Here is a 24,739-nt window from a genome sequence, read left to right as displayed (position 1 = left end):
TTTCTATTGATCTCGAATTTAAAAAATATATGTACCAAAAAGTAGCTCACTTCAGAAGTTTAAAATTAACGCAATAATTTTAGCGCTTCCTTTTTTGGAAGAAACTCACTTCCCATTCCAGCGGAAGTTACGTCAGTTCTCCTTGCCGTGACGTCACGTTAATGGCCGGTCCCTTGAAGTTCTGGTACTGTGCGTTGTTTTGAGTTGGAGGAGGGTCTGTTCAACTTTATTGTATTCTTTTTCTGGGAAATAATGTCTCATCAAACTGGAATACAAGGTTAGCTTATAATTTACGTTTTATGTTCCGATGCTAAGCTGAATGCAGGTTTTTGCTTGTAAACATTTTTCTGGAAGTTTGCTTTGATTCGGCCACCTTCTGCTGACGGAAATCAGCTGAAATATGTTGCTGGCGACTTGATGTTTCTGTCTTAAAATCAGGGGGAATTCAGTAGATCCCTTAGAAACTTCTTCGTTTTGATTTTGTTCCACTGAAAAACAAACAAACATCAACGATAGGTAGCAAGGTAAGTTTCCAAAACATGAACACAAAATTATATTAAACTGAAATGAATTCTATCTATGGTTGAGTTCCCTTTTGACCATGCCTAATTGCTTGTACAATATTTATGAATGGCAGTTGCCAGGCTTTCTTTGGCGGATAATTTACTGATCAAATTGTTTGAGCTTGCCGTGTGCTTTCAAAACGGAGAGAAATGGATTTAGTTGTTATAATTGCTTTCTGATTGTCTGATTTTTAGTGACATTTGGCCTTTTCCGGAAGAAGCGATGTGGGTTTAAGGGTGGGAGGGTAAGAAACATAGGCAGTTTTATGTCGAATGAAAAGTAGACACTTGTCGCGTTAACTGGAAGAAAGAAAGATGTCTCGACTTTAGTAACTGACCTTATCTTTTTTCAGCTAATGACCAACTTAAGGCTGTGTTTGCTGAAGCAAAGGAGGGAAACATACGACTTATTGCAGTTGATATTCAGGAAGGTATGTTATTGAGCCGGGGGGGGGGGGGGGGAGGATACGGATGTCCCTAGTGTGAATTTCAAAAGCAGTTGTTTCGTGTATTGAAGAGGAGGTCATTTCACTGTCGTTGTTGTACTTGTATTTGTGATTTTCCCTGTCACTGTTGTGGTTTCAACCCATCTTCATGTCATTCATCTGTCTTTGGTTGCTGTTGCAAGGCCATGTCACTTGTTGAAATTTTACCCTAACAGGGCCTTGCTATAGGGATTTAAGTACTGTATCTTTTAGATAAAAAAGTTATGGCAGTGTATCAATAAATTGAGATAACATTGAAATACAGGCAAAGGAACTGACTTCCTTATCAATTTCTAAAAATAACTTAAGAAAAAATTGAGAATGTAATGATAACATTTTATTCTTTGCTTCTTCAGAGGAACTGACATGCCTTGACACCAAGGAACCAGTAGAAGACTGGGAAAATGATATCCTTTGATAGCGGTCATTGATTTTTTTAGTAGTTGAGTAGAGATCAAAGCTGCCATGAGCCAGCTAGACCCACATACACTATACACTGTACTACAGTCAAAGCTCTCGTGAGCGACCACCTCGGAAAATCGAAAAAGTGGTCATAACTAGAGCTGGTCGCTTACAAGAATGGGCTCTTGTAAGCATCTGCATGGTAAAACAATAGAGGGTGGTCGCTTACAAGAGATTAAAAAATTCATTAATGATTCATAAAGAAAAAACATGAGAAATTAATGTTTAATGAGTGTCTTTATATCCAGTTATAGACACAGCTAAACTTTACGTCCAATGTGCAGTTTTTACAACTAACGACTTAATTAATTTGTATGAATAAGACTCTGAGTGGTCGCTTTTGATAGCTAAAAAGAACACCAAAATCTAGTTGAGTGATAATGCTGTTCTTACCCTCTGTCGCTAGTTCGAACTTGGATAAATCTGATCTGAACCTTGACTGTTTTCACATTATGATGACGCCATTCAGCCGTTTTTGAAAAAGGAAGAACCTTGTTACTTGTTTTATCGATTGGATTCCAAAAACAACCAGGGATATGAATGGTTGTTTATTTCTTATTCCCCTGATTTTGCCAAGGTATGTTATGTGTACACGTATGAAAGTGATATTTCAGGGGGTAGTTTGTTAGATCCAAATAACACTTTGGTGAAGATATTGGACTGTGCTGTACCCCACTGTCCTTCATTTTTCCCTTGGATGACATTTAATGCATTTCTCTCCCATTTTCCAAGGCACCCACTTTAATATGCTGTGGTTCACATTTCCCTCTGGTTAAAACATTTTCAGAGCAGTCTGATTTTTGCTTGCCATGGTCGCAGATTATGGTACAATGTACATAATGTACCTCAGACAAAGAAATGTAATAAATGATAAATACTAACAATATTTTTATTAGCTTGAAAATCTTCAAATCAAAGAAAAATTTGAACCTCAACATTCATATAGGAACCTAAAAAATCTGGTTGTAAGGCTTGGGGCTAGCATTCTTATAAAGATTTTTTAGCCCTTTTTGCAGGGCTTAAATTTTCAGAGGAGGCTTAATAGAAGGGTTTATTTTTGGTATAGAACTTTATTTTAGCGCCTTTTCAATGTACAAATTATAGTGCATCACCCCCCAGTAACTAGAAATTCATCCACCATGTCACATTAAGTTCATGCAGTAGCCTAAAGTTGAAAAAATGTTGTACTTGTAAAAGTTATTTACATAGTCAGGGTTGTTACAAGTTATAGTGTTTTGTACTCTTCAGCCTCAGCGAAAGATGTTGTTTGCTGGCACAAAAGCAACACTTAAGAAGGAGTTTGGTGGAGGACATATAAAAGATGAGATGTTTGGTACTCTTCCGGTATGTACTGTGCTTAGTGACCTTTTTTAAAACTTGTGACACTCAAGAGCAGTCACCTCGTATTTCCTTTGCCTGAAGCCAGAGTGAAACTATAAGGAAATAGGAGATGTCTGTATGCAGGCTATTAATTTGTATAGCTAACTACAGTTGTTTTACTGGTACATGTACTTCATGCTGTTCAATAATGTGAACATGTTTGTATGATATTTAGGGTGATGTTTTGTTAAGTGGTTATAAGAAGCACAAAGATCATGAAAGCGCCCCTCCACCACTCACAGATCAGGAACTGGAATTAGAATTGGTCAAACAACAGGAGGTTAGAAAGAGGATATCATTTTTACTTAAAGCTGTTACAATGTATTGTTTAAAAAGCAGGACTGAAAAAACTTACTTGAATTTTAGCTTACTCCTTGGACTACAAGCGGCTATCCCTTTTGGGGTCACCTCCTGCATTTCATTGCTCAGTAAAAATATCTGCCTGTCCCAAATTTTTTGTGAGCCCAGAAAAGGTTAAAGTTCCAGAGCAATCATATCATTTAATGTGTTTATTTTCCCACCCTGTCATGTAAACTACAGTGAAATAATTTTATTATTGTTATCATAGATTGTGCAAAAATGGCAGTTAATATCCATCTAAGGCTTTAGTGAAAGATAATCATAGTATTTGAGCACTTTTTCCATTCCACAAATAGCAATTCACTCCTACCCACTGTTAGCCAAAGGCACTTTTAGAAGTACTCTGTTGAGTGAGGATCATGTCCTTAATTCTCGTGACCACCCTTGTTTTATAAAGCACTGATATAAAGGGAAAAATTGGGGACTCAAACGGGTTAAATGTTTTTTATACTGCCTAAACTGTATTGCATAACAGCTGTATATGTAAATCAGAAGCAATATTTTTTCTCTTAATACTATTAATTCACCATGTCGAAAAGTACCCAGAAAAAATAGGGTTTTCTAACTCTGACATCCGTTTTAGTCCTCGGTCCCGCGTTGTTTTCTTCCTGTGATGAAGACTTGATTTACATTTTGTTTCCCAGATGCGAACAGACATTAGTGTTGACAGCAAGCAGAGTCACATGACTGGTGTTCATTTCCCCGTGTCTGATGAAGGTCTGGCCAAACTGGCAGATCTCAAGGAACATAAATTAAGCCTGGTTCAATTAGTAAGTATAATTATACTGTCATAAATTTACAAAGTGCACCCCATAAAATGAAAAAAAAGTGAAAATTGAAAAACCACTACAAGCTGTAGCTAGCACGTACTAGCCCAAGAGTCATTTCTACTAGCCCCCCAAAAAATTTCTCGTTGGGATGATGAGATTAAAGAACCCTATTACACTGTACACACATACATACATTGCAGTTATTTAACCTCGAATTTAGAGTAGCTAAAGATAGCGAGTTACAAGTATAGTTCTAAATACTGCTAAAATTTTGAAATTACAAGATTCCAAAATTTTATACCATTACATACTGTAGAATCTTGCACTTGAAATCAGACAAGTTAGAAGTTGTAAAAGAATCTGGAACATCTAACTTTTATGAGACCCTCATAGAGTTAAAATTCCGCCCGCGAGAGTTCATGATAGACTATACGCTGTGCATCGTTACCGTAAATCCTCTATTAAGTCCCCCCTCTCTTATAAGCCCCCCTCCCTCTAATTAGCCCCCCCCCCCCTATTCAGGGGGAGAAAGTGAATAAGCCCCCCTCTCTTTTAAGCCTCCTCCCTCCCCCTAATTATTCTTCACTAATAAATGATAGACTGTATTAATCAATCACGACCGCAAAACTTCGTGTGGACTGATCCGGGATGGTTTAGTTTGGCTTTGACTCTGGTCCTCGGCTGCTTTACCTGAAACTTCTTGTACCTGAGCTTTTCCACGTTGTATTCTAGTTCTTTATGAAGAACTGATACCATCGGCGTTTCTAAATAATTAAAGAAGCCCCCCGTCTCTTTTAAGCCCCCCCCCGCCCCCCCTCAAAGGGCTTGAAATAAATAAGACTCCCCACCCTGGGGGGGGGGGGGGGGGGGGGGGCTTAATATAGGATTTACGGTATATCACGTTCTAAGAATAATCATGGACTCTCTCCCATGATAAAGGAACTTAACATAGAAGATGAAACAATTGTTTTGGCGGACGCAAAGGAGGATGTTGCCGCAAGTGATTTGTCCAAGCATGTTCCCGATGACAAAGGAAGATATATTTTCTACCTATTTAAGCATACTTTCGAGGGAGACTACCTGGAATCTATAGGTATGAGGAAATTTTTCAGTTCATATCATAAACAAGTTGTAAATCTTTAAAAATAATAAGTAACAACAATTGGTTGAACAGAGCAAATAGTATTAGTAGCGCACACGAAGAGACTACGTTTTAGCAGTGTTCTAATAACTTGTCTCTTGAGAATGAAATGAGATATAGAAGTTGGGCAAAATTATTGTCGGTACACTTCTTCAAATTCACCACGTTAGAAACGTGAAGACTTCTGAGATTGCTACTAAAAAAAAGGAAAAAGGAGCGTATTTCGCCCCCAGTTTTCCCTCTCGTTTCTAAAGAAGCGACTTGAACGAACCGTTATTTTTGGTGTTTTTACTATTATTTAAATGGTGGCATAAATTAGTAAAATACCACCATTAATGATCTTCATTCATTACATTTATTCATTTTATTCATAAATTCAAACATACATAAATGAAAATGAACACTGTAACCGCATATAGCGAGAGCTAATCGAGTCGTTTATAGTCTCCTTGGCAGCCGTGCGTTTGGGCCGGAGTCACCCAATGCGCCCGCCGGCTTGCGTGACTCCGGCCCGTGCAGCTGCGAAGTCGAGGAGTGTTTACAACAAACCAAGTTATACTAAATGCAAATGCTACAAATAAAATTTGTTACAAGAAAAAGGAAAAAATTTCACTACTCTATATCAAAAGAAGAGTTGGTAGAATGAAGAAGACCGATGAAAGAAGAGTTGAAATGAGTTGATTCGTTTCGAGCGATTCGAGTCGATTCGAAGTGTTTAACCTGCTGCCATCTCTTACCGCTGACCACAAGCTGCTCCGTCATCGACATGATTGTGTTGTCTTGCAGTGTTCGTATACTCAATGCCTGGATACAAGTGTTCCATTAAAGATCGTATGTTATATTCCACATGCAAAGGACCGTTACTGGATGTGGCTACTGACAGACTTGGGCTAGAAATCGCAAGAAAGGTAAATATTAAGGTTTCTTCGATCCTAGTTTCACGATGAAAAGGACCTCAAATCTATGTTCTGATTTCTTTCCTTTCCGTGTAGCTTTAAGTAGCGTTTACTACCCGTAGAACGTAGCAGTGATGGAGAGAGCGGGGGCGGGGGGGGGGGGGGGGGGGGGTGGTAAAATGAGTGCACCGTCGGCCTCAGGTTTGTCAATTTAGTTACGAGTTACCGACGTAAACTTTGTTACTGACTCCCAAAAAACAACTCATTAGTAAGATTCACGGGTGAAACGACGGTGGCCATGACTGGGCCATGTTTGGGTTCCAATCCTCACCTTCGTTCGTTTTCCCTGCTTTTGCTTGAATCCCTGTTCAGTGGGCTTGCAACCAGACATCTCTCATTCCACTGAAGCAAGGAAGGTACGAGCCGTGAGGGGGGGGGGGGGGGGGGCTCCGCTTTTCCACCCCTTCCTCGTCGCGTTTTTGCTCTCGCTTAAACTTTTGCTTTTGCAGTGAGCTTGCATCGCACAGAAAAGCTTGTCACCCAGGCTAAAGATGCTCTCGACTCTTTGTGTTTTTACTACACTTGATACTACGTTTTGAATGATTGAGTCAGTGATTGATTGATTGATTGATTGATTGATTGATTGATTGATTGATTTTAGATTGAAACTTCAGACCCTCATGAGTTGAATGAAGAGTATCTACAAGACCAAGTCCACCCCCGAAGGGATCTCATTAGGCAGAAGTTTGCCAAGCCCCCAAAGCCAGCTGGGAGTCGAGGACCTAGGAGGCTCCATAATTCTTCAGGGGCGGGGGCTAGTGCGGAATGATTCGCCTAAAAAAGGAACCAGAACAACAATACTTGTATTTTTCTTTTACCATAGAGGTTTAATAAGAAATAGATTGTCGTTTTCTACGTACATATACTGAATGAAACATAAATTTGGGACTGTTATTTTTGCTGAGAGGATTTTGTTACAGTTCTCTGAAGAGAAAATACTCTAGCAAAATATATGATAGCTTCGCAAAATATCTTCCTGAAATGTTTTGTTCTAGTAAATCGCTTATATGTATATAAAGCAATTTAAACATACTTCCATGTAGGTAGTTCAGTTCTTTTGATTGATATGAAACATTATTGCACGTTTTAACTAGTCAGTAACTGAGCGTTAAAGCGACAGATACCGTATTTCACGGAAAAATCGCCGTCCTCAATATTCCCTTCTTATCTACTTCCACCCTGCCCCTCCATCTCCCCCTCGGGTTTTGTATTATTTTAACCCTGCCACTTCCTCAGGCGCTTCGTTTTTCGCACACGAGCGAGAAACACGAGTAACTGGTGAGAGATACGCCTGGGCACGAGGCAGATTCTGGCCCTAAAGGTCTAGATTGTGTTATTTTTTTACACATTTGAAAAATTCTTTAAACATTCATTCGTTTTTGTTTTGAATTAGTATGAGTTTGTGAGCTGAATTAAATTATGGAAATAACTGCTAGTTTTCCTATTACATCGCTGTTTCTCCTTTAATTTGGTAATAAAAAGAATCGCATCCTGTACTCTTGAGATGTGCAAGCTGGAATGGCTTAACAGAACGCTCAAGAACCCTCTTTCAGAGGAATCTTCAATGTCATGTTAAATTTGAAGACAAAATGGGACGATTGTGAGGAATTACGTGGCCAGCCACAACAAACCCTCGAGACACTTAAACTTCTATTGCAACTTAACTTATAAGCTTCATAGAAAAGATGCATGAGGAAGGAATTGTTTTTAACTAATGTAGTGGAAATTTAACCCCTTCTGCGCTCTTTTTCAACGTACAGATCTAAAACAGATCCTTAAATTACAATAGGGGTGCTTGAGCTAAGAGTGTTGCAAATGGTTGTTTGGGCGCTGCTTAACGCTGTTTGGTCTGAAAGATGACGCATGAAAATTTAGGAACTTCCCTCTGTGTATATTCCCTCTGAGATCGAGCAGACCTCTGGCGCCCTGATAAAGACCTAAGAATCAGTTTCACATCGTTAAGCAATATGGAAGCGGAAAATGGTATAAAAACAATCAGTTTTTAAGTGATAAGAGTCCAGACAAGGATTAGTTTCTGTAAATTATAGAAGAAATGTTGGTGTAATAGTTGAGGCTTTTCCTAAACGTTAAAACTTGAAACAAATAAGGAGCCAAAAAACGCCCCTGAAATTTAACAACTGAAGAAACAAGTGACTGTGTCCGCGATAACTTGACATGACCTAAGTTGATCACGTTGACGCGTTTGTTACGTAGTAAGATTTAAGTGCATTTTGCGGAATTTCATCGTCGTAGAAGTAGGACAATATCGTTCAACACAATTAGGTACAAAACTGCGAATTATAATGGCTGTTGAATGCTATTTGTCTCTGGTTCAGAAAGAGAGCAGGCTAATTCATTCATTTTAGCCTGAGTGCACCAACTTTTTAAGAGCCAACGCCTCGAAAAAAAGATCTTTCCAAAAGAGGCAAAATGCAGGGGGGTACTCAACAGAATTTAAAACGGGGAGGCTCCACCCCGCGGTCAAACCCCTTATTCTTTGATATACCATTTTTGACAGGAAAGGTATCTCTTTCGTCTACCCTCTATTGACAAATGGTAGCCCTTTCACATACCTAGATTATAGCTTTGCATCCCTTTAAACTGCTGTAAACGCAGTGTCTTTAAAACATGGATAAATCACAAAACCAGAACGTTTTTTCGATTTTTTCACAACCATAAAATGCATGTATTAGGCCTTTAGGACCTTTCTCTAAACCGAAATGACAGATTTCACTACCCTTTCATACACTAGCTTCAACTGGTAAAATCACTCCCCTTTCATATACCTGAGGCCTCCAAAAGGTACCCCTGTCGGGCGGACCCTCCCCTTGAAGGCCATTATAGGGAGTTCCCCCCCCGGGGGGCCAAACTGAAGACCTTGGCCTTAAAATCAAATTCGAGTCAAAATAATTCAAGTCACAGTCTTCATAAATCTTTTTTTGTATACATCACCTACAATTTATTAATTCCGTCTGTATGATTTTCCTTTTTCTTATAAATTGTCATGTCCTAAACGAGGCTGGAAAAACGAACGACCGTCTGAGTGTCGTGTTTACAAGGCGTATTTTTTTGAAAAGAAGAAAATCTAAATCTGAGAAATGTATGTCAATAAAAAAAGAAACAGTTTCCTTAGTTAGATAAAACACTAGTGACTTGTAGGCGTGTACTTTACTTTGCTTCTGAGGAAAGTTCTTCGTGAATTTTGCACGAAAAGTGCTGAAAAAAGTACCATTATTTTTGACAAAGTGCTCTTACGATATCGAACACCTGCTCCTAAAGGAACAAAGAAAAAAATTTAAAATTGCCTCGTCGTTTACGGCTCTAAAGAAGCCGATCGTTTAAAAGACACTTTCAGATTCAATTGAAAAAGAAAATCTTTTGTTTGAAAATTAGCCTACTTCCGTCATATTGCTATTATCACCCGGATGGCAAACATCTGAGTTATTGCTCACCTCCACCGGCGGAATTGACATTCATCTTCATTTTCAAATTGAAACGAGTCTCCCTACACATACTGCCGACTGCTTTTATTGAAGGAGTACTTCTGCAATTCTTATCCGTGTTGAACATTTGTTTATCTCATCTCATTGCAATTACTTCTCTTTTTTAAGAGGAACTGCAATGTGTGCAGGTAGCTAATCGCGAAATTAAATTGACGCCTGGGGTCGGATCGTGCTACTGCCTTTAGTTACAAAGAAAACGTAATTACTATTGTTTTTACCATTTATCGTTATACAGCTGTTAATTCAGAGGAAACATTTCGAATTCTTCATTTAGGCTGAAGGCTTTGACAAGATCTGATTTGACTATTTTATGAGTTTGTGGTCGTTTTTCAGTCTTTGTCACTCAACCCTCGCTACCTCAGTTAAACGCTCACTCAGAATCATTTGCTAGAGTGCGAATACAGTCAAAACTCATCAAATTAAAACGGACAGCACCGGGTGTTAAACGTGCCGGGTAAAACTGACTACCCCATTACTTTCGGAACCCGGAATAAAGCGCCGGTACTCCGAGAAAATTGTGTGGAGGTGTGCGACATGATTCCGGCCTTTTTAGGCCAAAATATGTCGTGATTTTCTCTTCCCCATTTCAGACCTAAATATGTTATTTTTCCTGCCCTATTTAAGATCAAACAAAAGCCAAAATGTGCGATTCTCTCCTTCTATTTCAGACCAGAATATCAGGAATTTTACTTTCCTTGTTTCAGAATTAAACTGCTGTTCTCGAGAGGCAATTGATAACAAATGTATTTGCGGATATAATCCTCCTGAGGCACTGAGCCCGGATATGGGTTTACGGTAAAGATCTCGACATTGCTACAGCTACAATTATGCCCTGCAGATTCAAGTGTTTACGCAAAAAAACCGAACTTTTAAATTATATCAGTTACAATTTGAACTCCCAAATTAAATATTGAAACCAAACCCAAATTAAAAGTCGCAAATAAAAAGATATAATAATGATATTTTATGTTTTTCAATCAATTGTGTTGAATGAGAGTTTAATAGATGTATAGAAAACTGAAATGAATTCAGCGTCAGAACATCCTTGAATTTACCATTAACTGATTTTAATAGTAACATTTCATGAAAAAGACTGTGAATAAGATTTAAAAGGATAAAATATTTTAAACCAGTTTTAACTCATTAATTTTTAAATTTCTCCAAAACTTAAAAGAGCTTAGTAAAACGGTCATGCCGAGATGTCTGTTCAGATCGACGCGTACAAAATTAAGTGCAAAAACATCCTCCCAAAACTTTAGACAAACCAATAGTTGACATTCGATATTTTCTCTCTGAATCGTGCGATATCACTGAACACCAACACGGAACTGAATAACCAAAGACACAGGCCGAAAAACCCCATTAGTAACAAAAAATATCATATTTGGTTTGTTCACTGTTTTAGATGATGAATTCAGCGGGATGCATCAAGATAACACGACAGCTTATGGACTTAAAGATTTTATGCTATTTCCTGAAGTTATTATTTAGATCTGTGAAAAACGTCTTCCAGTGTTTACAGACTAGGTTTTTCAAAAATAATAAATTATTGCGGCTGTTCCATCTCCAAGTTCCAGTTTTTATCCAGGTCAAGAGCCATAATGGCTCTTGTCCATGTTTTATGGTAAAAACAGAAACTTAACAACTTCAAAGCAAGGAGGTTGCTTGATACGTAGTTGGAGAAGCATTATCAACGTTAAACTGTACATTCAAGTACCTTTTTTAGCGTTTTCATGCGTGTTAAAAGAAGGGTTGCACTAATCTGTCCACACCTAGCGACAAAAATTTGCTTTTCTGGTTACGGCCGGTTGGAAAGTTGTATTTCGACTCCGAAAAAGCTATAATTACTTGTCGTTTTTTAGGATCCCACCTCCTTTGTATCGTAGTTAAATACTGAATTTATTTAGGTTTTACGATTATTTTAATCTCAGAAATCTATTTCATCAATGAAAAGACAACCAGCTTGTAACATAGGTGACATTTATTTATAGATAGATACTTGAAATCTATCGATAACATCTTCTAATAAATGGGCCTCATGTATTTCCGACTGAGTACCCTTGTGAACAAAGAAAAAACAGGATAAACAGATTGAACAAGAAACAAATGAATTGCCCATCAAACACTGAAACCAGCTGCCACGCGTCAGCTGAAAATTCACTGCGTTTGTTGTACACCCGTGATCCCGGCCAAGTTCAACGAAAATCACCCGTGTTTGTTGATCTGCCTTGATATATTACTATCCGGCGTTAAGCAAAAAACAAGCAGTCAAAAACACGCCCCGGCCTAGCAGTGAGAGGTTTGGCTTTAATAGTGAAGAGCTGCGGGGGCGTCTATTAAGTCTGGACTAAATAATTATAAATTCAGCCGATTACATTTGAAGAGGAGCACTGTTCTTCGAAGTCCAGTAAGAATCTAACACAAAACTCGCGTGAAAATGAAATCTATTTTCTCTGGGATAGGCCTTTTTTCGTTTCTACTGGCTGTAAGTTTAGCGGAGGTAAGTTAAGATGATTTGTTTTTATAGTGATTTTTTTTTTCCACACTTGCGAATCTATGCATTTTTTCTGTTCTCCGTTCTTGTTTTCTTAAGTCAATGTACGCCTTGTAGTTGTCGATGATGCCAAAGATAGTTTTATTCATTTCAAAGTCCTCCAGTATAACCAAATGCTTTTTTGGGCGTTGAATCGTACTGTAATATAACTTCCACTCTGGTCGTCATGTAAGGAGGGAATTGAGATATATAAAAAAGAGTTCAATGAATTAGCCTCAACTGTTACTACAGACTATTATAGGAAATACGCAGGGAAAAAATAACTTTAGTATCGGGCCTCTTTTCATGCTTCGACTGATCTGCCCACAGCAAGAACGAATTACGATATTTATAAACTATATGATAAAAATTTGAAACGTTCCTAGGAATGCTTTGGTGTTCTGATATGTAATCATTGAAAATGAAATCAAAAATTACCAAAACAGGCGCTACCAGTGACTGATAACGTGTGCTTTGTTGAAACTACAGACAAGGCGTATGCACTGAGAGATAAATTAAGGTATATTTTTGAATATGTGGTTTTGAATTGCGGTTTAAATTTATTTCGATTCATGGCTGTTATCAATGCGTTTTAAATTGTAACCATCAAAGTAAAACTTTTTAAGTAAACCTTTTTTGTCGTCAGAAGTCCCATCACTGACTTAAATTTTGTATGGTCTGAGGGAGAAAAATTATTGTATAGTATGTGTTTAGCCAGGATGGACATTTGATAAGGCTGAGGGCAAATCCAAATTAAGGGAAACTATTAAACGGATCAAAAAATGTCCAGTTTGACAGCTGCAATTTCATTGAAACTTCATAGAGGAAATTTTAATTTAGGAAACCTTAAGGCGATGACAAGATAATGTATGTTTGAGAGAGACTGTAGAAAGACTTGCCCACCGCGAGATTTCTAAGCTGTGTATCCAGGAACTGAAAAAAAAAAAGAAAGAAAAAACAGGAAGTTTAACAAATTTGATACTTGATTTTAATTTTTGGAGGTTGTACATTTGCTTCTCTACGGGATGTAACTGATGTGGGCAAGTAAAAGATATTTTGAACAGAAAGAAATTAAAGAAGAAAAGTTAAGATTGTTTCTCAATCTACAGCTATCTACTTTGTTATCGCGGTAATTCATTGTTCGTCGCGATGTCGGGGCTCTTGTGATATAAATCACACCTTAATCGAAAATGAATATCTTTCTGAATTTTCTCCTAAGTAAATTTTACTCTATTATCTTTCTATATAAATAAGTCAATCAATGCTGTTTACTTGACCTAATTCATGTCGTATTTCGCTAAAAACTAGCTCCAGCTAATAGACCTTTATGAGGAAATTCTACAACAAAAGAACGTCAAATCTCCTATATGCAGGTTAAACTGAGGTCCTTTGGTATCAGAATTTAAGAATAGGAAGTGAAAGTTTGTAAAAAATATTCATGTACCACTTAGCTTTCACAATGACTGTTTTTCTTAAAACTTAAGGCAAACGTCTTTGTGCACCGCAAGTTTACTTTCACACAATTGTTTCATTTAAAGTCGTTTCCTATGCTTGCTCTGCGTGGGATGTGTTCATAGAACAGTTTTTTTTAACATGACACGTACTGTGCAGGTGCTTACAACACGGGAAATTAAAATGACCTTACATAACTGAAAATTTTAAACAATATCACAAAATAATATTTTTAAATCAAGCTTTCTGATTGATCACAACTGAACAAAAGCATGCCTAACGGTATTTTTCTAGTTCATTGTTTCGTGCAGGAACTAAGATTATCAATAAACTCTAACCGCGTTGTATTTTAGGAAATTACAAATAAGCGACGCTAATTCACTCAGTACTTTCATGTTAAAAATAAAACGTTTTATTCTTTTTAACATATAAGCTAAAGACGTTGGAAACAATAGCCCAAATGCAGTGTGATACAAGGACTATTGTTTTCTGAATGGGACATTTTACACTCTTTTTCAGTATACAAAACTTTTAGTTAAGATGACATTGAATAAAATTTGAATGCCACTCTGAAGAATGACCCAAGCTTATCACTTCCATTTTCTTCACCTATTTTGCATCGAAGCAATGAACATATGGGGAGAAAAAAAGTTTCTATCGAATTACAAATCTGATATGTGTAAACAGAGAAAATGTACAGAACAACTTCTTTTGGGTCCGGGGTAGAGTTTCGTTCTAAAATGTTATTTATACCGGAAGCCCTGATTCCTGATTAAATAAGAATAAATCTGTTCAATAAGAATATTGCTAATGACATAAAAAAACTACAATCCGTGTCTCTTTTTTTTTTCTCCGGGAACTCTAATTTTTCCGGCCCCTCCTCAAAAGCAACATTTTCAATTTTAATTTTTTTTGGCTTGGATGCACGCGATCCCTAGGTAAAAAAAATTACATTCACATTTTTTAACTCTGCGTTGAAGAAATCAGCTGTTTTTACTTCTTCTATTTATAAAACAAAAATAGGAGACTATTTTAATTGTTTTCCGCGTTCATCACTTTGATATAATTTCAGTCGGTGGCCTGGAAACCAGCTTCGGGCACTTAACGTTCTCTGGCATCGTTTGGAAAACCAGCGTATTTCTGATTGGTCGCCAGTATCTAGTGGCAACTAATAACCAATCATAGATGCTGCTTATTACAGATGTAAAGGACTTTATAGGCGAATTACTCGTGACATTGTTTTCTGCTTGACATACCGATTTACCGCCTATACACGTGGCGTTTTTAGGACTGCAGTATTTACAATAAATGGTAAAAACTCTAGCAAGCAATACAACCTTTGTCAAATTTCGATTTTTTTAAAATATATTTTTTTCCAAAAAACCTCTAGCATCTGGAATCACCTAGTTTTCCGTGAAAGCTAATTTAGCAATGACTTTCTCCCCCATTTGTATTTCATGCCTAGATTAAAATACATGTTGACTGTGAGTTTTCCCCTTTTCTTGCTAGATAACTTCAATTGATTATCCTGCTAGAATGCGACGTGTTCTTGCGAAAGCTTCTGATGATCGTCCAGCCTTGGATACATTAGAACTTCCCCAGCTATTGCAGGTAAACCTGTTTTATTATGAACATATCCAGTGCGTTCACACTAAAAAAAGGGGCAGTGTCTGAGAAGATTTAGCAAAAATAACAGAAGTAAGCTAGAATACCTTAAATTAAACTACCAAAAAGTGTTTCAATGGGTAGGAAAGAAATGTTCTAAAGTTAACCTTGAAAACGTTTGGACGATTTTGACAGTGTTATTGAAAACACTAAAAACCATTAACTACGGTTTGCTAACACCCTGAAAAACAAATTCTTTCTCTTATTTAATGGTTGGTTTTGCTTCAAAAATGAAAATATACCTTAATAATTTGCAATTCTAGTGTATTTTTAAGTGACTCTTTGATCAACCGGTGTGCCGTTTTTAGGTTTGTTTTGAGTTTGTGGTCTAACAAAATAATTAAATTAGCGCTTCCTGACTATTTTGGAGAAAAACATTAATTTGCAACCAAAAGAGGCAACATATTCGCCGAACGATACATCCGTTACATTTTATTTTAAATGTTCATGTCAGCAACTCAATTGGAAGAGAAGTCTCTGGCAATTTTTCCTTAAGTACTTGCCTTTAAATTGTGCAAGTTCGGATGTAACTTAATTTACGTCGGTGTCATCTGGCTGCGGATTTATTTCCGTGGTTATATTTGAATTTGTAGTTGAATGCGTTGGCTAGCTAAATGACCTCTTTAGAGTTTAGTTCATAGCTTATAGGTCAGTGATCGATTACTATCTAGAACTTTCGATCTCTATTTTAGCTAAGTTTGATAATCCTTTTTTCCTTCTACGTGACCCATTACATCCTATTCGCCAGGAAATATTTTGAAAAATATAAATACATTTTACAGTTGTACCTTTTTAGAGAAAACAATTCAGTTTTGATGGATATGCTTTAAGGCCAGCTGTCTGCATTTCACAAAATAGATAACATTAACGTTTTCACCAATTTGTTTACATACATTGTGCTTTGTTGGTTACTTTTACAAGATAATCATGGAGCCATGTCAGTTAATGCTGCTCTTTAACAGATGTGTTTGCATAACAGATACCATGCTGCGGCCTTGCCTTAATTCTCCGCTGGCATCTCCTTTCGTAACTGTTACACTGACTGTAAAGAGTCTGAGAACGAAAAAAGTGAAAGACCAGAATGGATACCTTAATCAGGGGCACCCATCGTCAATTTTCGGAAAATATCTGTTCGGAAGACGATTTGAGATCTCGAATTTTCGGAACATTTGTTGTTAAATTTCTTGCTTGCCTGCTTCTCTTAACATTTTCGAACATCTAAAATGTAGTATAATTGCCCATTTTTTAATGATTTTCACCCCAAAAAGGTCACCTAGAATTTTCGGGAGCCTTTTTTCTGGCTGAAATTTTTGAAAAGGTAAGTTTTGATCCCTATAATTTTCGGATCACAACTCGGACTTTCAGCTAGGAAACCCGAACAGATGAAAAATTTTTAGGGGATAAAAATCATGCTCGTTCTCTGCCCCGTTCTCCCAACTGTTCTCAAAAACAAGACAGTGATGCCTGCTGCTGAGGGGGCTACAATCTTGGACAGAATAAAATGGAACGGCAAACTTCCATCCCCTCTCCCCAAATCAAAGATGAAGCCGAGCAAAAGCCAAAACGCGCCATTTTCCCGTCCTTGGTTTGGAGGGGAAAGGGGGTGGGGAGAGGGTATAAATTTGTCTAAGACTGTAGTTGAGGTCATCGAAGAGAAATCTTTGCGGCAATACATTATCTTCATTACTATAGTTCCCCTTTTTGAGATATATCCAAGTCTGCAAGCAGTAGCAAAAATTACGAAAAACTGGAGAAATCGCAGTTTTTCCTAATATTACTAAGTTTACGTGGTAAAGACTAAAGAAGGTGGAAGGGTGCCCAGTCATAACTGCGATTTCTGCAATTTCTCCAAAAAATGCCAAAAAAAAAATGGGGAAATTGCAGTTTTTGCAGCTAAAATTACTCAATTCAATTTGTAAATTATTGCATTTTTTCAGAAATTTGGAAAATGCTGGAATCATAGTGATTGCAGTCCAAAGGAGTGCTGCGCAGGAGTGGACCCAGATACATTGGGAGCCTGCGTTCATCAACCACAGCTGTATGAAGTCTGCAATCCCCGCATACAAGTAAAAATGACTTATACTCTCTTGTATTTCCTTTGAGCCATTTACATCAAGAGACTATAAAGGGGATAGAGAGGGCATCCCCCATATATACCCTATTCCATAGGTAATTTGTCTCGAGTTATTTTTAACACCACAGATCTCAAGGGGGATTAGACAACAGCCAATCACATAGCGCGAATGTGTTCCGCGTGGATGACCCACGCTGAGAGCCACGTGTCCTTCACGAAATGACGCAGAACAAAATGGGGGAAGACGCGGAGAGCGATTTTGCTATTCCTTTTGTCGACAAAAACGACTACAGCGAGATTTTTGCGAAAGCTGTGTCAGCGAAACCGAAATTAAAAAAGAATCGCGTTTCCTCTCTTGTATAGAGCTAACAGTAGAGCAGGGAAATTCTTAACACCCTGAATATTCTCTCAGGATCATTTATAATTTACAGTTTGAAGAGAGCAATTTCTGGTTTGATGTTTATTTTTTTCAGTCTTTATAGCGATTATTCCTACCCACTTACTTTGTCAATTGTAGGCGAACCCTCCTAAAGCTGAATTTCAAGGGACCATATTCAAGCATAGAAAGAGAAATAAAATTTCGTCGTTGCTTATTTACGTCCTCCATAAAACGCGAAATTAGGCATTTTCACGTCGTAGTCGTGCAAAAACGGGAAAGAAATGAACAAAAAAGTGTGTTGCACGTGCGAAGTTGTTGTTTAACTAATTAAACCTATTGTTTTTTTGACGTTCTAGTTGTCGTCCGCGTCGTTAGATCTTAAACTCCCTAAATTGTACAAAGGACCGATTTCAATAGACCGGCGAAATTTCTCATTTTATTAAAGCACTGAGGTTACGACAACTTCGAGTTAAACTGATTTCACGGGTTGTCAAGGAGTCCAGCGATTCCTTTTTCCCAGGTGAGCGCCGACTCATTTCGCTTCAATATTCAGGAATGCTCTCGATCTTTTTACGCTTTCATTGCCTCTCGCCCGACATGTTTTGCACGGCGTTTGGTCATGCGAAACCTTCACGAAACATCCACGCCTCGCGCGAGGTAACTTTATCCCGATTCTAAAAATAACTCGAGACGAATTACCTATGGAATAGGGTGTATATGGGGGATGCCCTCTCTGTCCCCTTTATAGTCTCTTGATTTACATACATGGTCGAGAATTAAAACTACAATTTGCCTGAACCCTTTCACTGCCAAACATGGCCAAAGGCAAATTTTGACCAAATTTCCAAATTTCATGCTCTAAAATTTTGAGAAATAAATAGTATCATGTGAAAGTACAGGCAGAGAGCTTTCATTTGAATGGTCACATCATAGGATTTCGTCCGCAGACTCAAAAGTTAGAGTCACCTTACAAAACTCCACCAAGTACTCCGGCAGTGAAAGGGTTAGGACGTTTCATGACTTCTTGTATTAAACCAGGCGTTTCTGGAAAGAGCGGCCGGGTTAGACGTGAAGGAATTGCCGTCGTAAAAATAATGAGGCTTCGATCAAATAACGGGCAGCGATTGCTTTGGGGCTACTAATAAATGCCTTTAAATAAGAAATAGGCAATCAGGGAGCGCGCAGAGCTATATTCCCTTGTAATGCGTAAACTAAATACTTGTCAATTTCTTTATTATTCTTTCCACAGCCTGGTTCCAAGATTTGCCCTTGTCGAGTAGGGTTGACATGTTCAACGCGCAAAAGGCGTTGCGTTTACATTACTCCAGACCCGGATGAGGTAGAAGAATCTCTTTTAAGAGACAACAGTGAAGGAAATTAATTCACTAGAAAAAATGTAGACAATAAAATTAATTTAATGCAAAGCAGGCGAAACTTACTTTATGTGTAAATTTTTATTTAAGTAAAGCACATGAACTTGAGTAAAACACATAAAAACAGGGTTCAAGATCGTGTTACCTTATTTCTTAATAACTGACGCAAAATGTCCTCTGACCAATTTAATCTAGTGGCTAAGAGATGGCCGGCTGATGAATTTCATTTCTTTTCATTTTATTTTTTCCATTTCATCATAAATATAGTGCTACAATGTAGATAAATCACAGACCGTGGCAAACGTTAGGGCTCGAGTCTTAGAAAGTTTGCAAAACGTGATAAAGTGCATTTAAGATCATTACATTTAGATAAGTTTGCCACAAAAAGAAGAAAGAATTAAGAATGGAAAGGAGAAGAACACATCTAGGTCAACTAATATTGCACCCCTAAAATAACTTAATAAATAGTGATTTAAGTTAAAAAACGACATAGGAAAAAGTGGAAATATATCAATAAATGAAAAAAATAGATGTTTCACTAGTACTGAGCGAGATACCAATGCAAAACTGGCTTTTTAAACGTTTTTGTAGTTGGTTTAACTCTGACCGGTTGCGGAATACCATTCCAAAAAAAATCTCCCAATAACCGACTAGGACAAAATCTCCTTAAGTTCCGGTTCGAAATAAAGGTAAAGCTATTTGATCAGAAAAGGCATAACGGATATGAATTATGAGCCTCAACTGCTAGATTTTTGCTTATTTTAATTTGCTACCTATGTAGTCAATATGGTCATGCCAGTTAAGGTGACAATCAATATACACACCTAGATATTTGACACAAGAAGATTTTTCTAAATGACAGGCATTTGACGACTGATGAATGCGTCTTCAATAAACGGTCCGTTCAGAATCACCGTGATATTTGAGGTCCAATATGATCAACTCGGTCGATAATAAACAAAATAGCTTAAACGAAAAGAAGGTTCCTTGGAATGAAAAGCCATGAAAAAAAATGCATGGGTCACATTATCAATTTGCCGTTCCATTATAAAACAAACTGAGAGAGTAACATGGATCAGGCATGGTCACAGTGGAACACAGATCCTTAGGAGCTTCATCATCCCTCTGAACCTGTAAGTGAAACGAAAAAGGAAAACGATTTTACTCAGTGCGAGTTTAAAAAGTTTAATCACATAACTGTACATGTAGCATTGTATATAGTGCATCAAAGAAGCTGTTGTGGGGAGAATCTCATGTTAATTGAAGACCAGTTTTCGGGGAGACGTGGCACACAAAAGTGAAATCTGTGTGAGAGTATTCTTAACACAGTTCCTACGATATTCATATACTAGAGTTATAAGGTTTTACTGAACAGATCAAAAGAGTTTGAGTCCTCATCAAGTGGTGTGGGTAAAAGTTTGCCAGCCATTTTCCAGTATAGCCACGCAACCGGCAAAGAAACCAATTACTAAATATGGGGCAACGCACGCAAGAAAAAGTTATTGATTTCTTCAGAAACAAATTTTCAGTTACAAAAAGAAAAAGTTGCCTTGCCTACAAAAGGTTTCTTTGTCCAGAAAACCACATTTATTAACCAAATTCGGTGACAGGGAACGGACAAGAAGCCTGATAGCCTTCGCCACACACGGAAATTAACTTCTGGTTAAGCCCCTCTGCGCTGAAACAGCGCCGAAATCACAGTTCTGGGCCCCCACCTGTGTACCAGGATTTGAGTACGCACCATGATTGGCCTGTTAAAAATGCTATTGTCAATTTGTCAATCAAGTTGAAGGGAAATTTAAACGCATTTCCGGTAATTCGTTGAGTCCGTTGTGGGCCCAGAACGAGAATATCGACGCTGCTTAGCAGACGTTACTAGGCGGGGTTAAATTACGTCTGCAAAGCAGGCTAGCAGCTAGAGCATAATAAAAAGATTCAGGGGACAACCCTGTCTCTTTGCTCCTTCCAAGTTGCCTTGCGTGCTTCATTCCAAAGCTTTCCCGCCATCCATGCTTTATTTACTTATCTAAGGGCCTGTTTGCATGAAGGTGGGGACCCCAGGTAACATGTGGCGGGTCACCCCACCTAACATGTAAACGTGATCACATTAAAATGAGAGATTATATGGACAGTCGGGTTATCCCACCTAAGCGGGTTACCTCACCTACCTGGGGTCCTCCACCTCCATGTAAACAGGCCCTAATTGACGTGTGATTGACACATAACATTTTTCTTAGCTGTTTTCTCACTCACTCACCTTTTCAGTAACTGTGCTCACATTTGTGGGTGGCTCCTCCTAAAATGTTCTACAATTGATTAAGGATTTCATGGAGCCGAAACCAATTGTGGAATTGCACAGATTTTAGGCATCCTACTGATGAACAGTTACGACTTTTAGATATTTCGAACAACAACAATTTGCCGTCTGTCCTCTTTGAATACACAACTAGGTACGAGCAGGAGACTATAACCCGGAGTGAGCAACTCTGTTGTGCCCATGCAACGGCGTTTTAATGGATCCGTTATTTTGAGATCGATTTTCGCGCGAATTTTGACTATCGAACAAGTTACGCAAATCGGGCAGCAAAAAATAGCTGTATTTCGGTAGCCTGTTTACAGACCCTCTATTTCTTCTCTTTAGAAATCGTGGAGCGCGGGTATGAAAATAAAAACCGAGGAGGGTTTATTGCCCCCAATGGTAAGGGAATAGGGTGTTTGCTTTCCTTTTTTTTATCGCGCTTGGGGCTTGTTCTCTTGTTCTCGCACCTGCGTGCTAAAAGACAGGCCTCAAAGCGTCAAACTGCGCTTACCTACTACGGGTATACAGAATCCATCAGAATCACATTCCCTGCCATAGTCACATTCATAATCGCTAAAGCACTCGCGGAAGGAAAAATACCCATTGTAACTGGAACGTTTTCTGTTATCTAACAAGACAAAAAAATGAAGAAATTTGCCATGAAATGGAATGAAAAATGACGTCAGAGAATTAAGAAATTCAAAACTTCACTGCAGTCTTATCAAGCAGCGTTTCTTTAATTTGTAGTCGAGTCATTTCAGTTGTATACTCTCAGAAAACACGACAAAGATTTTTCTTAATTGTTCAATAATTTAAAGTTGTTTTTATTTTCCCTCGAAGTGCGTTTTTTTCTTCGTTAAAACTGCCTCGCTCGCGAGCAAATTATTTTGCGGTCAACGAGTCCGCGCCTTTTTTCTGTTTTCAAACAATTAGAATTTTGTTAGGAATAACTTTCTGAAAAAGATTTTGGTATTGAATCAACAGCGTATCGGATAAAACAGCGAAAATGGCACCCCTGTTCATGCAGTACAATAGTCCGGATTAAAGGATACTTAATGCGCACTTTTTTCAAGGCAAAAAGACATGGAAATTCCTACCCTGTTGTTTGTTAGAATAGCTCAGCCCTGCTGCAGTGAACTGGCTCTGCATAACCAATATCAGAACCCAGAGAATAAAGACAATTTGTGGAATCTTCTGAGAAACCATCTTCTGGCCGTGTTTTTGACAGGCAATGAGATATTGCCTCAATAAAGACGTGGGCTTTTTAGCAGCTCTTTTATAGCCCGCCTTTCGGCTTTGCGCATAAAATATTAAAGGAAAATGGAAAAAAAAAATAAAAGAGATAAATCGAACCGACCTTGATTAGCCGATGCTTTTATGTCTCAAACGAAACAGCGATAAACAGAAAGGTGTTACTCACAAAAACAATTGACATTCAGTTCGCGCAATTGCTGTTATAATTACATGGCAAGACAATTTTTTAAAAGAAAGTATGCAGTGTGACTGTATGGTCACATGCAATGGATTGGCAATGAAAATTTACCTTGAGAACGGCTTCAGAAAGAAAGCGGGATTAGGCAAAAAGCGCGAAGAAATTCCAAATTGAATTGCTTGCGTACTGGCAGGTACATGCATTAAGTGCTACAGTAAAGTAACTGTTAGTGATAAATTGTTCTGTTTAATTAAAGGAACGCTTTAATGATGCTATTTTGCAACGGCTTTGCTAATATTTTTTAGGGCATGGGGAATACTGATATGATTAAAGTCAATAACAAGGATCTTTGTGGAAATTATCCAAGCTTGTTCAACTAATTCGGATAAAAGTGTGAATTAAAGTAGCATAGCTATAGAAAATTAATTTGTGTTATTCATCTACACGACTTCAAATTTAATAAATAAGCAGGTGTTTTAGCTAGAGGTTTGAAACTGATCACGATTGCCGGGTAGCTGCCGAAATACACGTTATTACTAGTTTATTTAATAGTTTCAAAATATTTCTTTGTAGATGTTTTGATTATTTCCCTAATCTATGGGTTTGACCACCAGGCACTGAAACTGAAAAATTGACTGTATTTCATAATATTTAAGACACTCGAAAAGTGCATTACCTTTGTTACTTTCTTCACGGAAAATTAGGCGTATTTCATTACACTGAATTGTTTGAGTTGCTTTCTTCCTTTAGTGTTAAGGAGGCTTTGAATTTTTGGCAACGAAAGATCTTTAAAAACCTTAAAATATCGACTGATGAGCGATAGTTGAACCGTTCATGTAGGCTATCAGTTTAATAGGTTCAGTCGAAAGACATGATGAGCCACAGACGGCCCAAGCTCAGTATGAGAGTTAATCATTGATACGAGAGGTGTCATATTGTGTTATCTTCAAAATGGCCGAGAGCAAAAAGGATTTGTGTGGGAATTTAGGTAATAGATTCCAGAAGATAAATACTTGCCAGAATTGTCAACAAAATACACTTTATCTTAATAATTTACTTTCTTTGTTCTTACTTGTTTTGTGCTTTTTTCCCGACCCGCGCGCGGTTTTAGTAATTTTGTAGAGAGTCTGAATGGGGTTACCTTGATCTGAACACTTATTTTTCGGCTGTCTAACAAGAAACAGTGAAATTTTAGGCATTTTAACACTAACAGTGAACATTTGACTGTAACAGTAATTTTTCCAGAAAGAGACAAACACTGCTCAAGAAGGCCAATATGATTTTGTTTAGTATATCCTAAGCAGAAGTTTTCGACAATTCCCGATTATTTCAGAAGATTTCCGAAGACTGCCGAAGACATCCGAAGACTACCGAAGATTGCTGACTGCTACGCCCCTTTGATCACTGGCTGAAAGTTCATGAGTTGTCTTATTACTGATTTTCCACGACCAGATAAAAAACCAAACAAAAACCCTCCAAACACTTAAAAGTATTTTCCGCTGAAGCAGTAAGCATTAAATAATTGGTCAAAAACGCTGAAAATTATCGGCAAATATCACTCAGATCCTTCTTGTAAAATCAAAAGATCATATCTCATGGCAACACGTACGGCAGAGAAGGCATCCGAACTTAATCATGCAACAGGAACTTGTATTTTAATATAATCGTTTTAATTTTTAAGGAAGTTTATTTCAAAAATTAATTTAGATAAACGTCATTTTCATGGCTTTTTGACGAAAAAGAAACTTCCTACTATGTTACTGCTTTCTCTTTGAACGAGTTTTTTAGCTCTTTGACGTAACGTGTTAAAGCTCTTTGACGTAACGTGTTAAAATAAATGATTGATTGATTTGATTGATTTTAGTAAGTTTAAATTTAGAATTAATTGTCCCAAATGTCATTTTCCTGCACG

General features: G+C 37.7%; 2 protein-coding genes across 2 annotated transcripts; both read left to right on the top strand.

Moving 5' to 3' along the window:
• Nucleotides 1-147: 147 nt before the first annotated feature.
• LOC140923131 (twinfilin-1-like) lies at nt 148-7,207 on the top strand. Its single transcript, XM_073373203.1, has 10 exons — nt 148-277; nt 917-994; nt 1,405-1,457; nt 1,962-2,087; nt 2,759-2,854; nt 3,066-3,170; nt 3,895-4,020; nt 4,960-5,113; nt 5,948-6,069; nt 6,719-7,207. Exons 1-10 carry the CDS (start codon nt 253-255, stop codon nt 6,884-6,886), a joined length of 1,053 nt encoding a protein of 350 aa, XP_073229304.1. The 5' UTR covers nt 148-252; the 3' UTR covers nt 6,887-7,207.
• Nucleotides 7,208-11,717: 4,510 nt separating this feature from the next.
• Nucleotides 11,718-19,230, top strand: LOC140922877 (colipase-like protein 2). Its single transcript, XM_073372913.1, has 4 exons — nt 11,718-12,120; nt 15,115-15,216; nt 17,208-17,336; nt 18,973-19,230. Exons 1-4 carry the CDS (start codon nt 12,058-12,060, stop codon nt 19,102-19,104), a joined length of 426 nt encoding a protein of 141 aa, XP_073229014.1. The 5' UTR covers nt 11,718-12,057; the 3' UTR covers nt 19,105-19,230.
• The last annotated feature ends 5,509 nt before the right edge of the window (nt 19,231-24,739 follow it).

This window comes from Porites lutea, chromosome 13 (genome assembly GCF_958299795.1).
Source record: "Porites lutea chromosome 13, jaPorLute2.1, whole genome shotgun sequence".
NCBI classification, from domain to species: Eukaryota; Metazoa; Cnidaria; class Anthozoa; order Scleractinia; family Poritidae; genus Porites; species Porites lutea.
The sequence above is the reverse complement of the archived record's forward strand: the minus strand, read 5'-3'. Positions and strand labels throughout refer to the sequence as shown.

Bases quoted from the DNA above. Each gene is read 5' to 3' on its own strand.
- LOC140923131 (XM_073373203.1), top strand. From the start codon at position 253: ATGTCTCATCAAACTGGAATACAAG. The intron at 3,171-3,894 runs GTTAGAAAGAGG...TTTGTTTCCCAG, and splicing joins AATTGGTCAAACAACAGGAG to ATGCGAACAGACATTAGTGT. The intron at 4,021-4,959 runs GTAAGTATAATT...CCCATGATAAAG, and splicing joins AATTAAGCCTGGTTCAATTA to GAACTTAACATAGAAGATGA.
- LOC140922877 (XM_073372913.1), top strand. From the start codon at position 12,058: ATGAAATCTATTTTCTCTGGGATAGGCCTTTTTTCGTTTCTACTGGCT. The intron at 12,121-15,114 runs GTAAGTTAAGAT...TTTTCTTGCTAG, and splicing joins TGGCTGTAAGTTTAGCGGAG to ATAACTTCAATTGATTATCC. The intron at 15,217-17,207 runs GTAAACCTGTTT...GCATTTTTTCAG, and splicing joins AACTTCCCCAGCTATTGCAG to AAATTTGGAAAATGCTGGAA.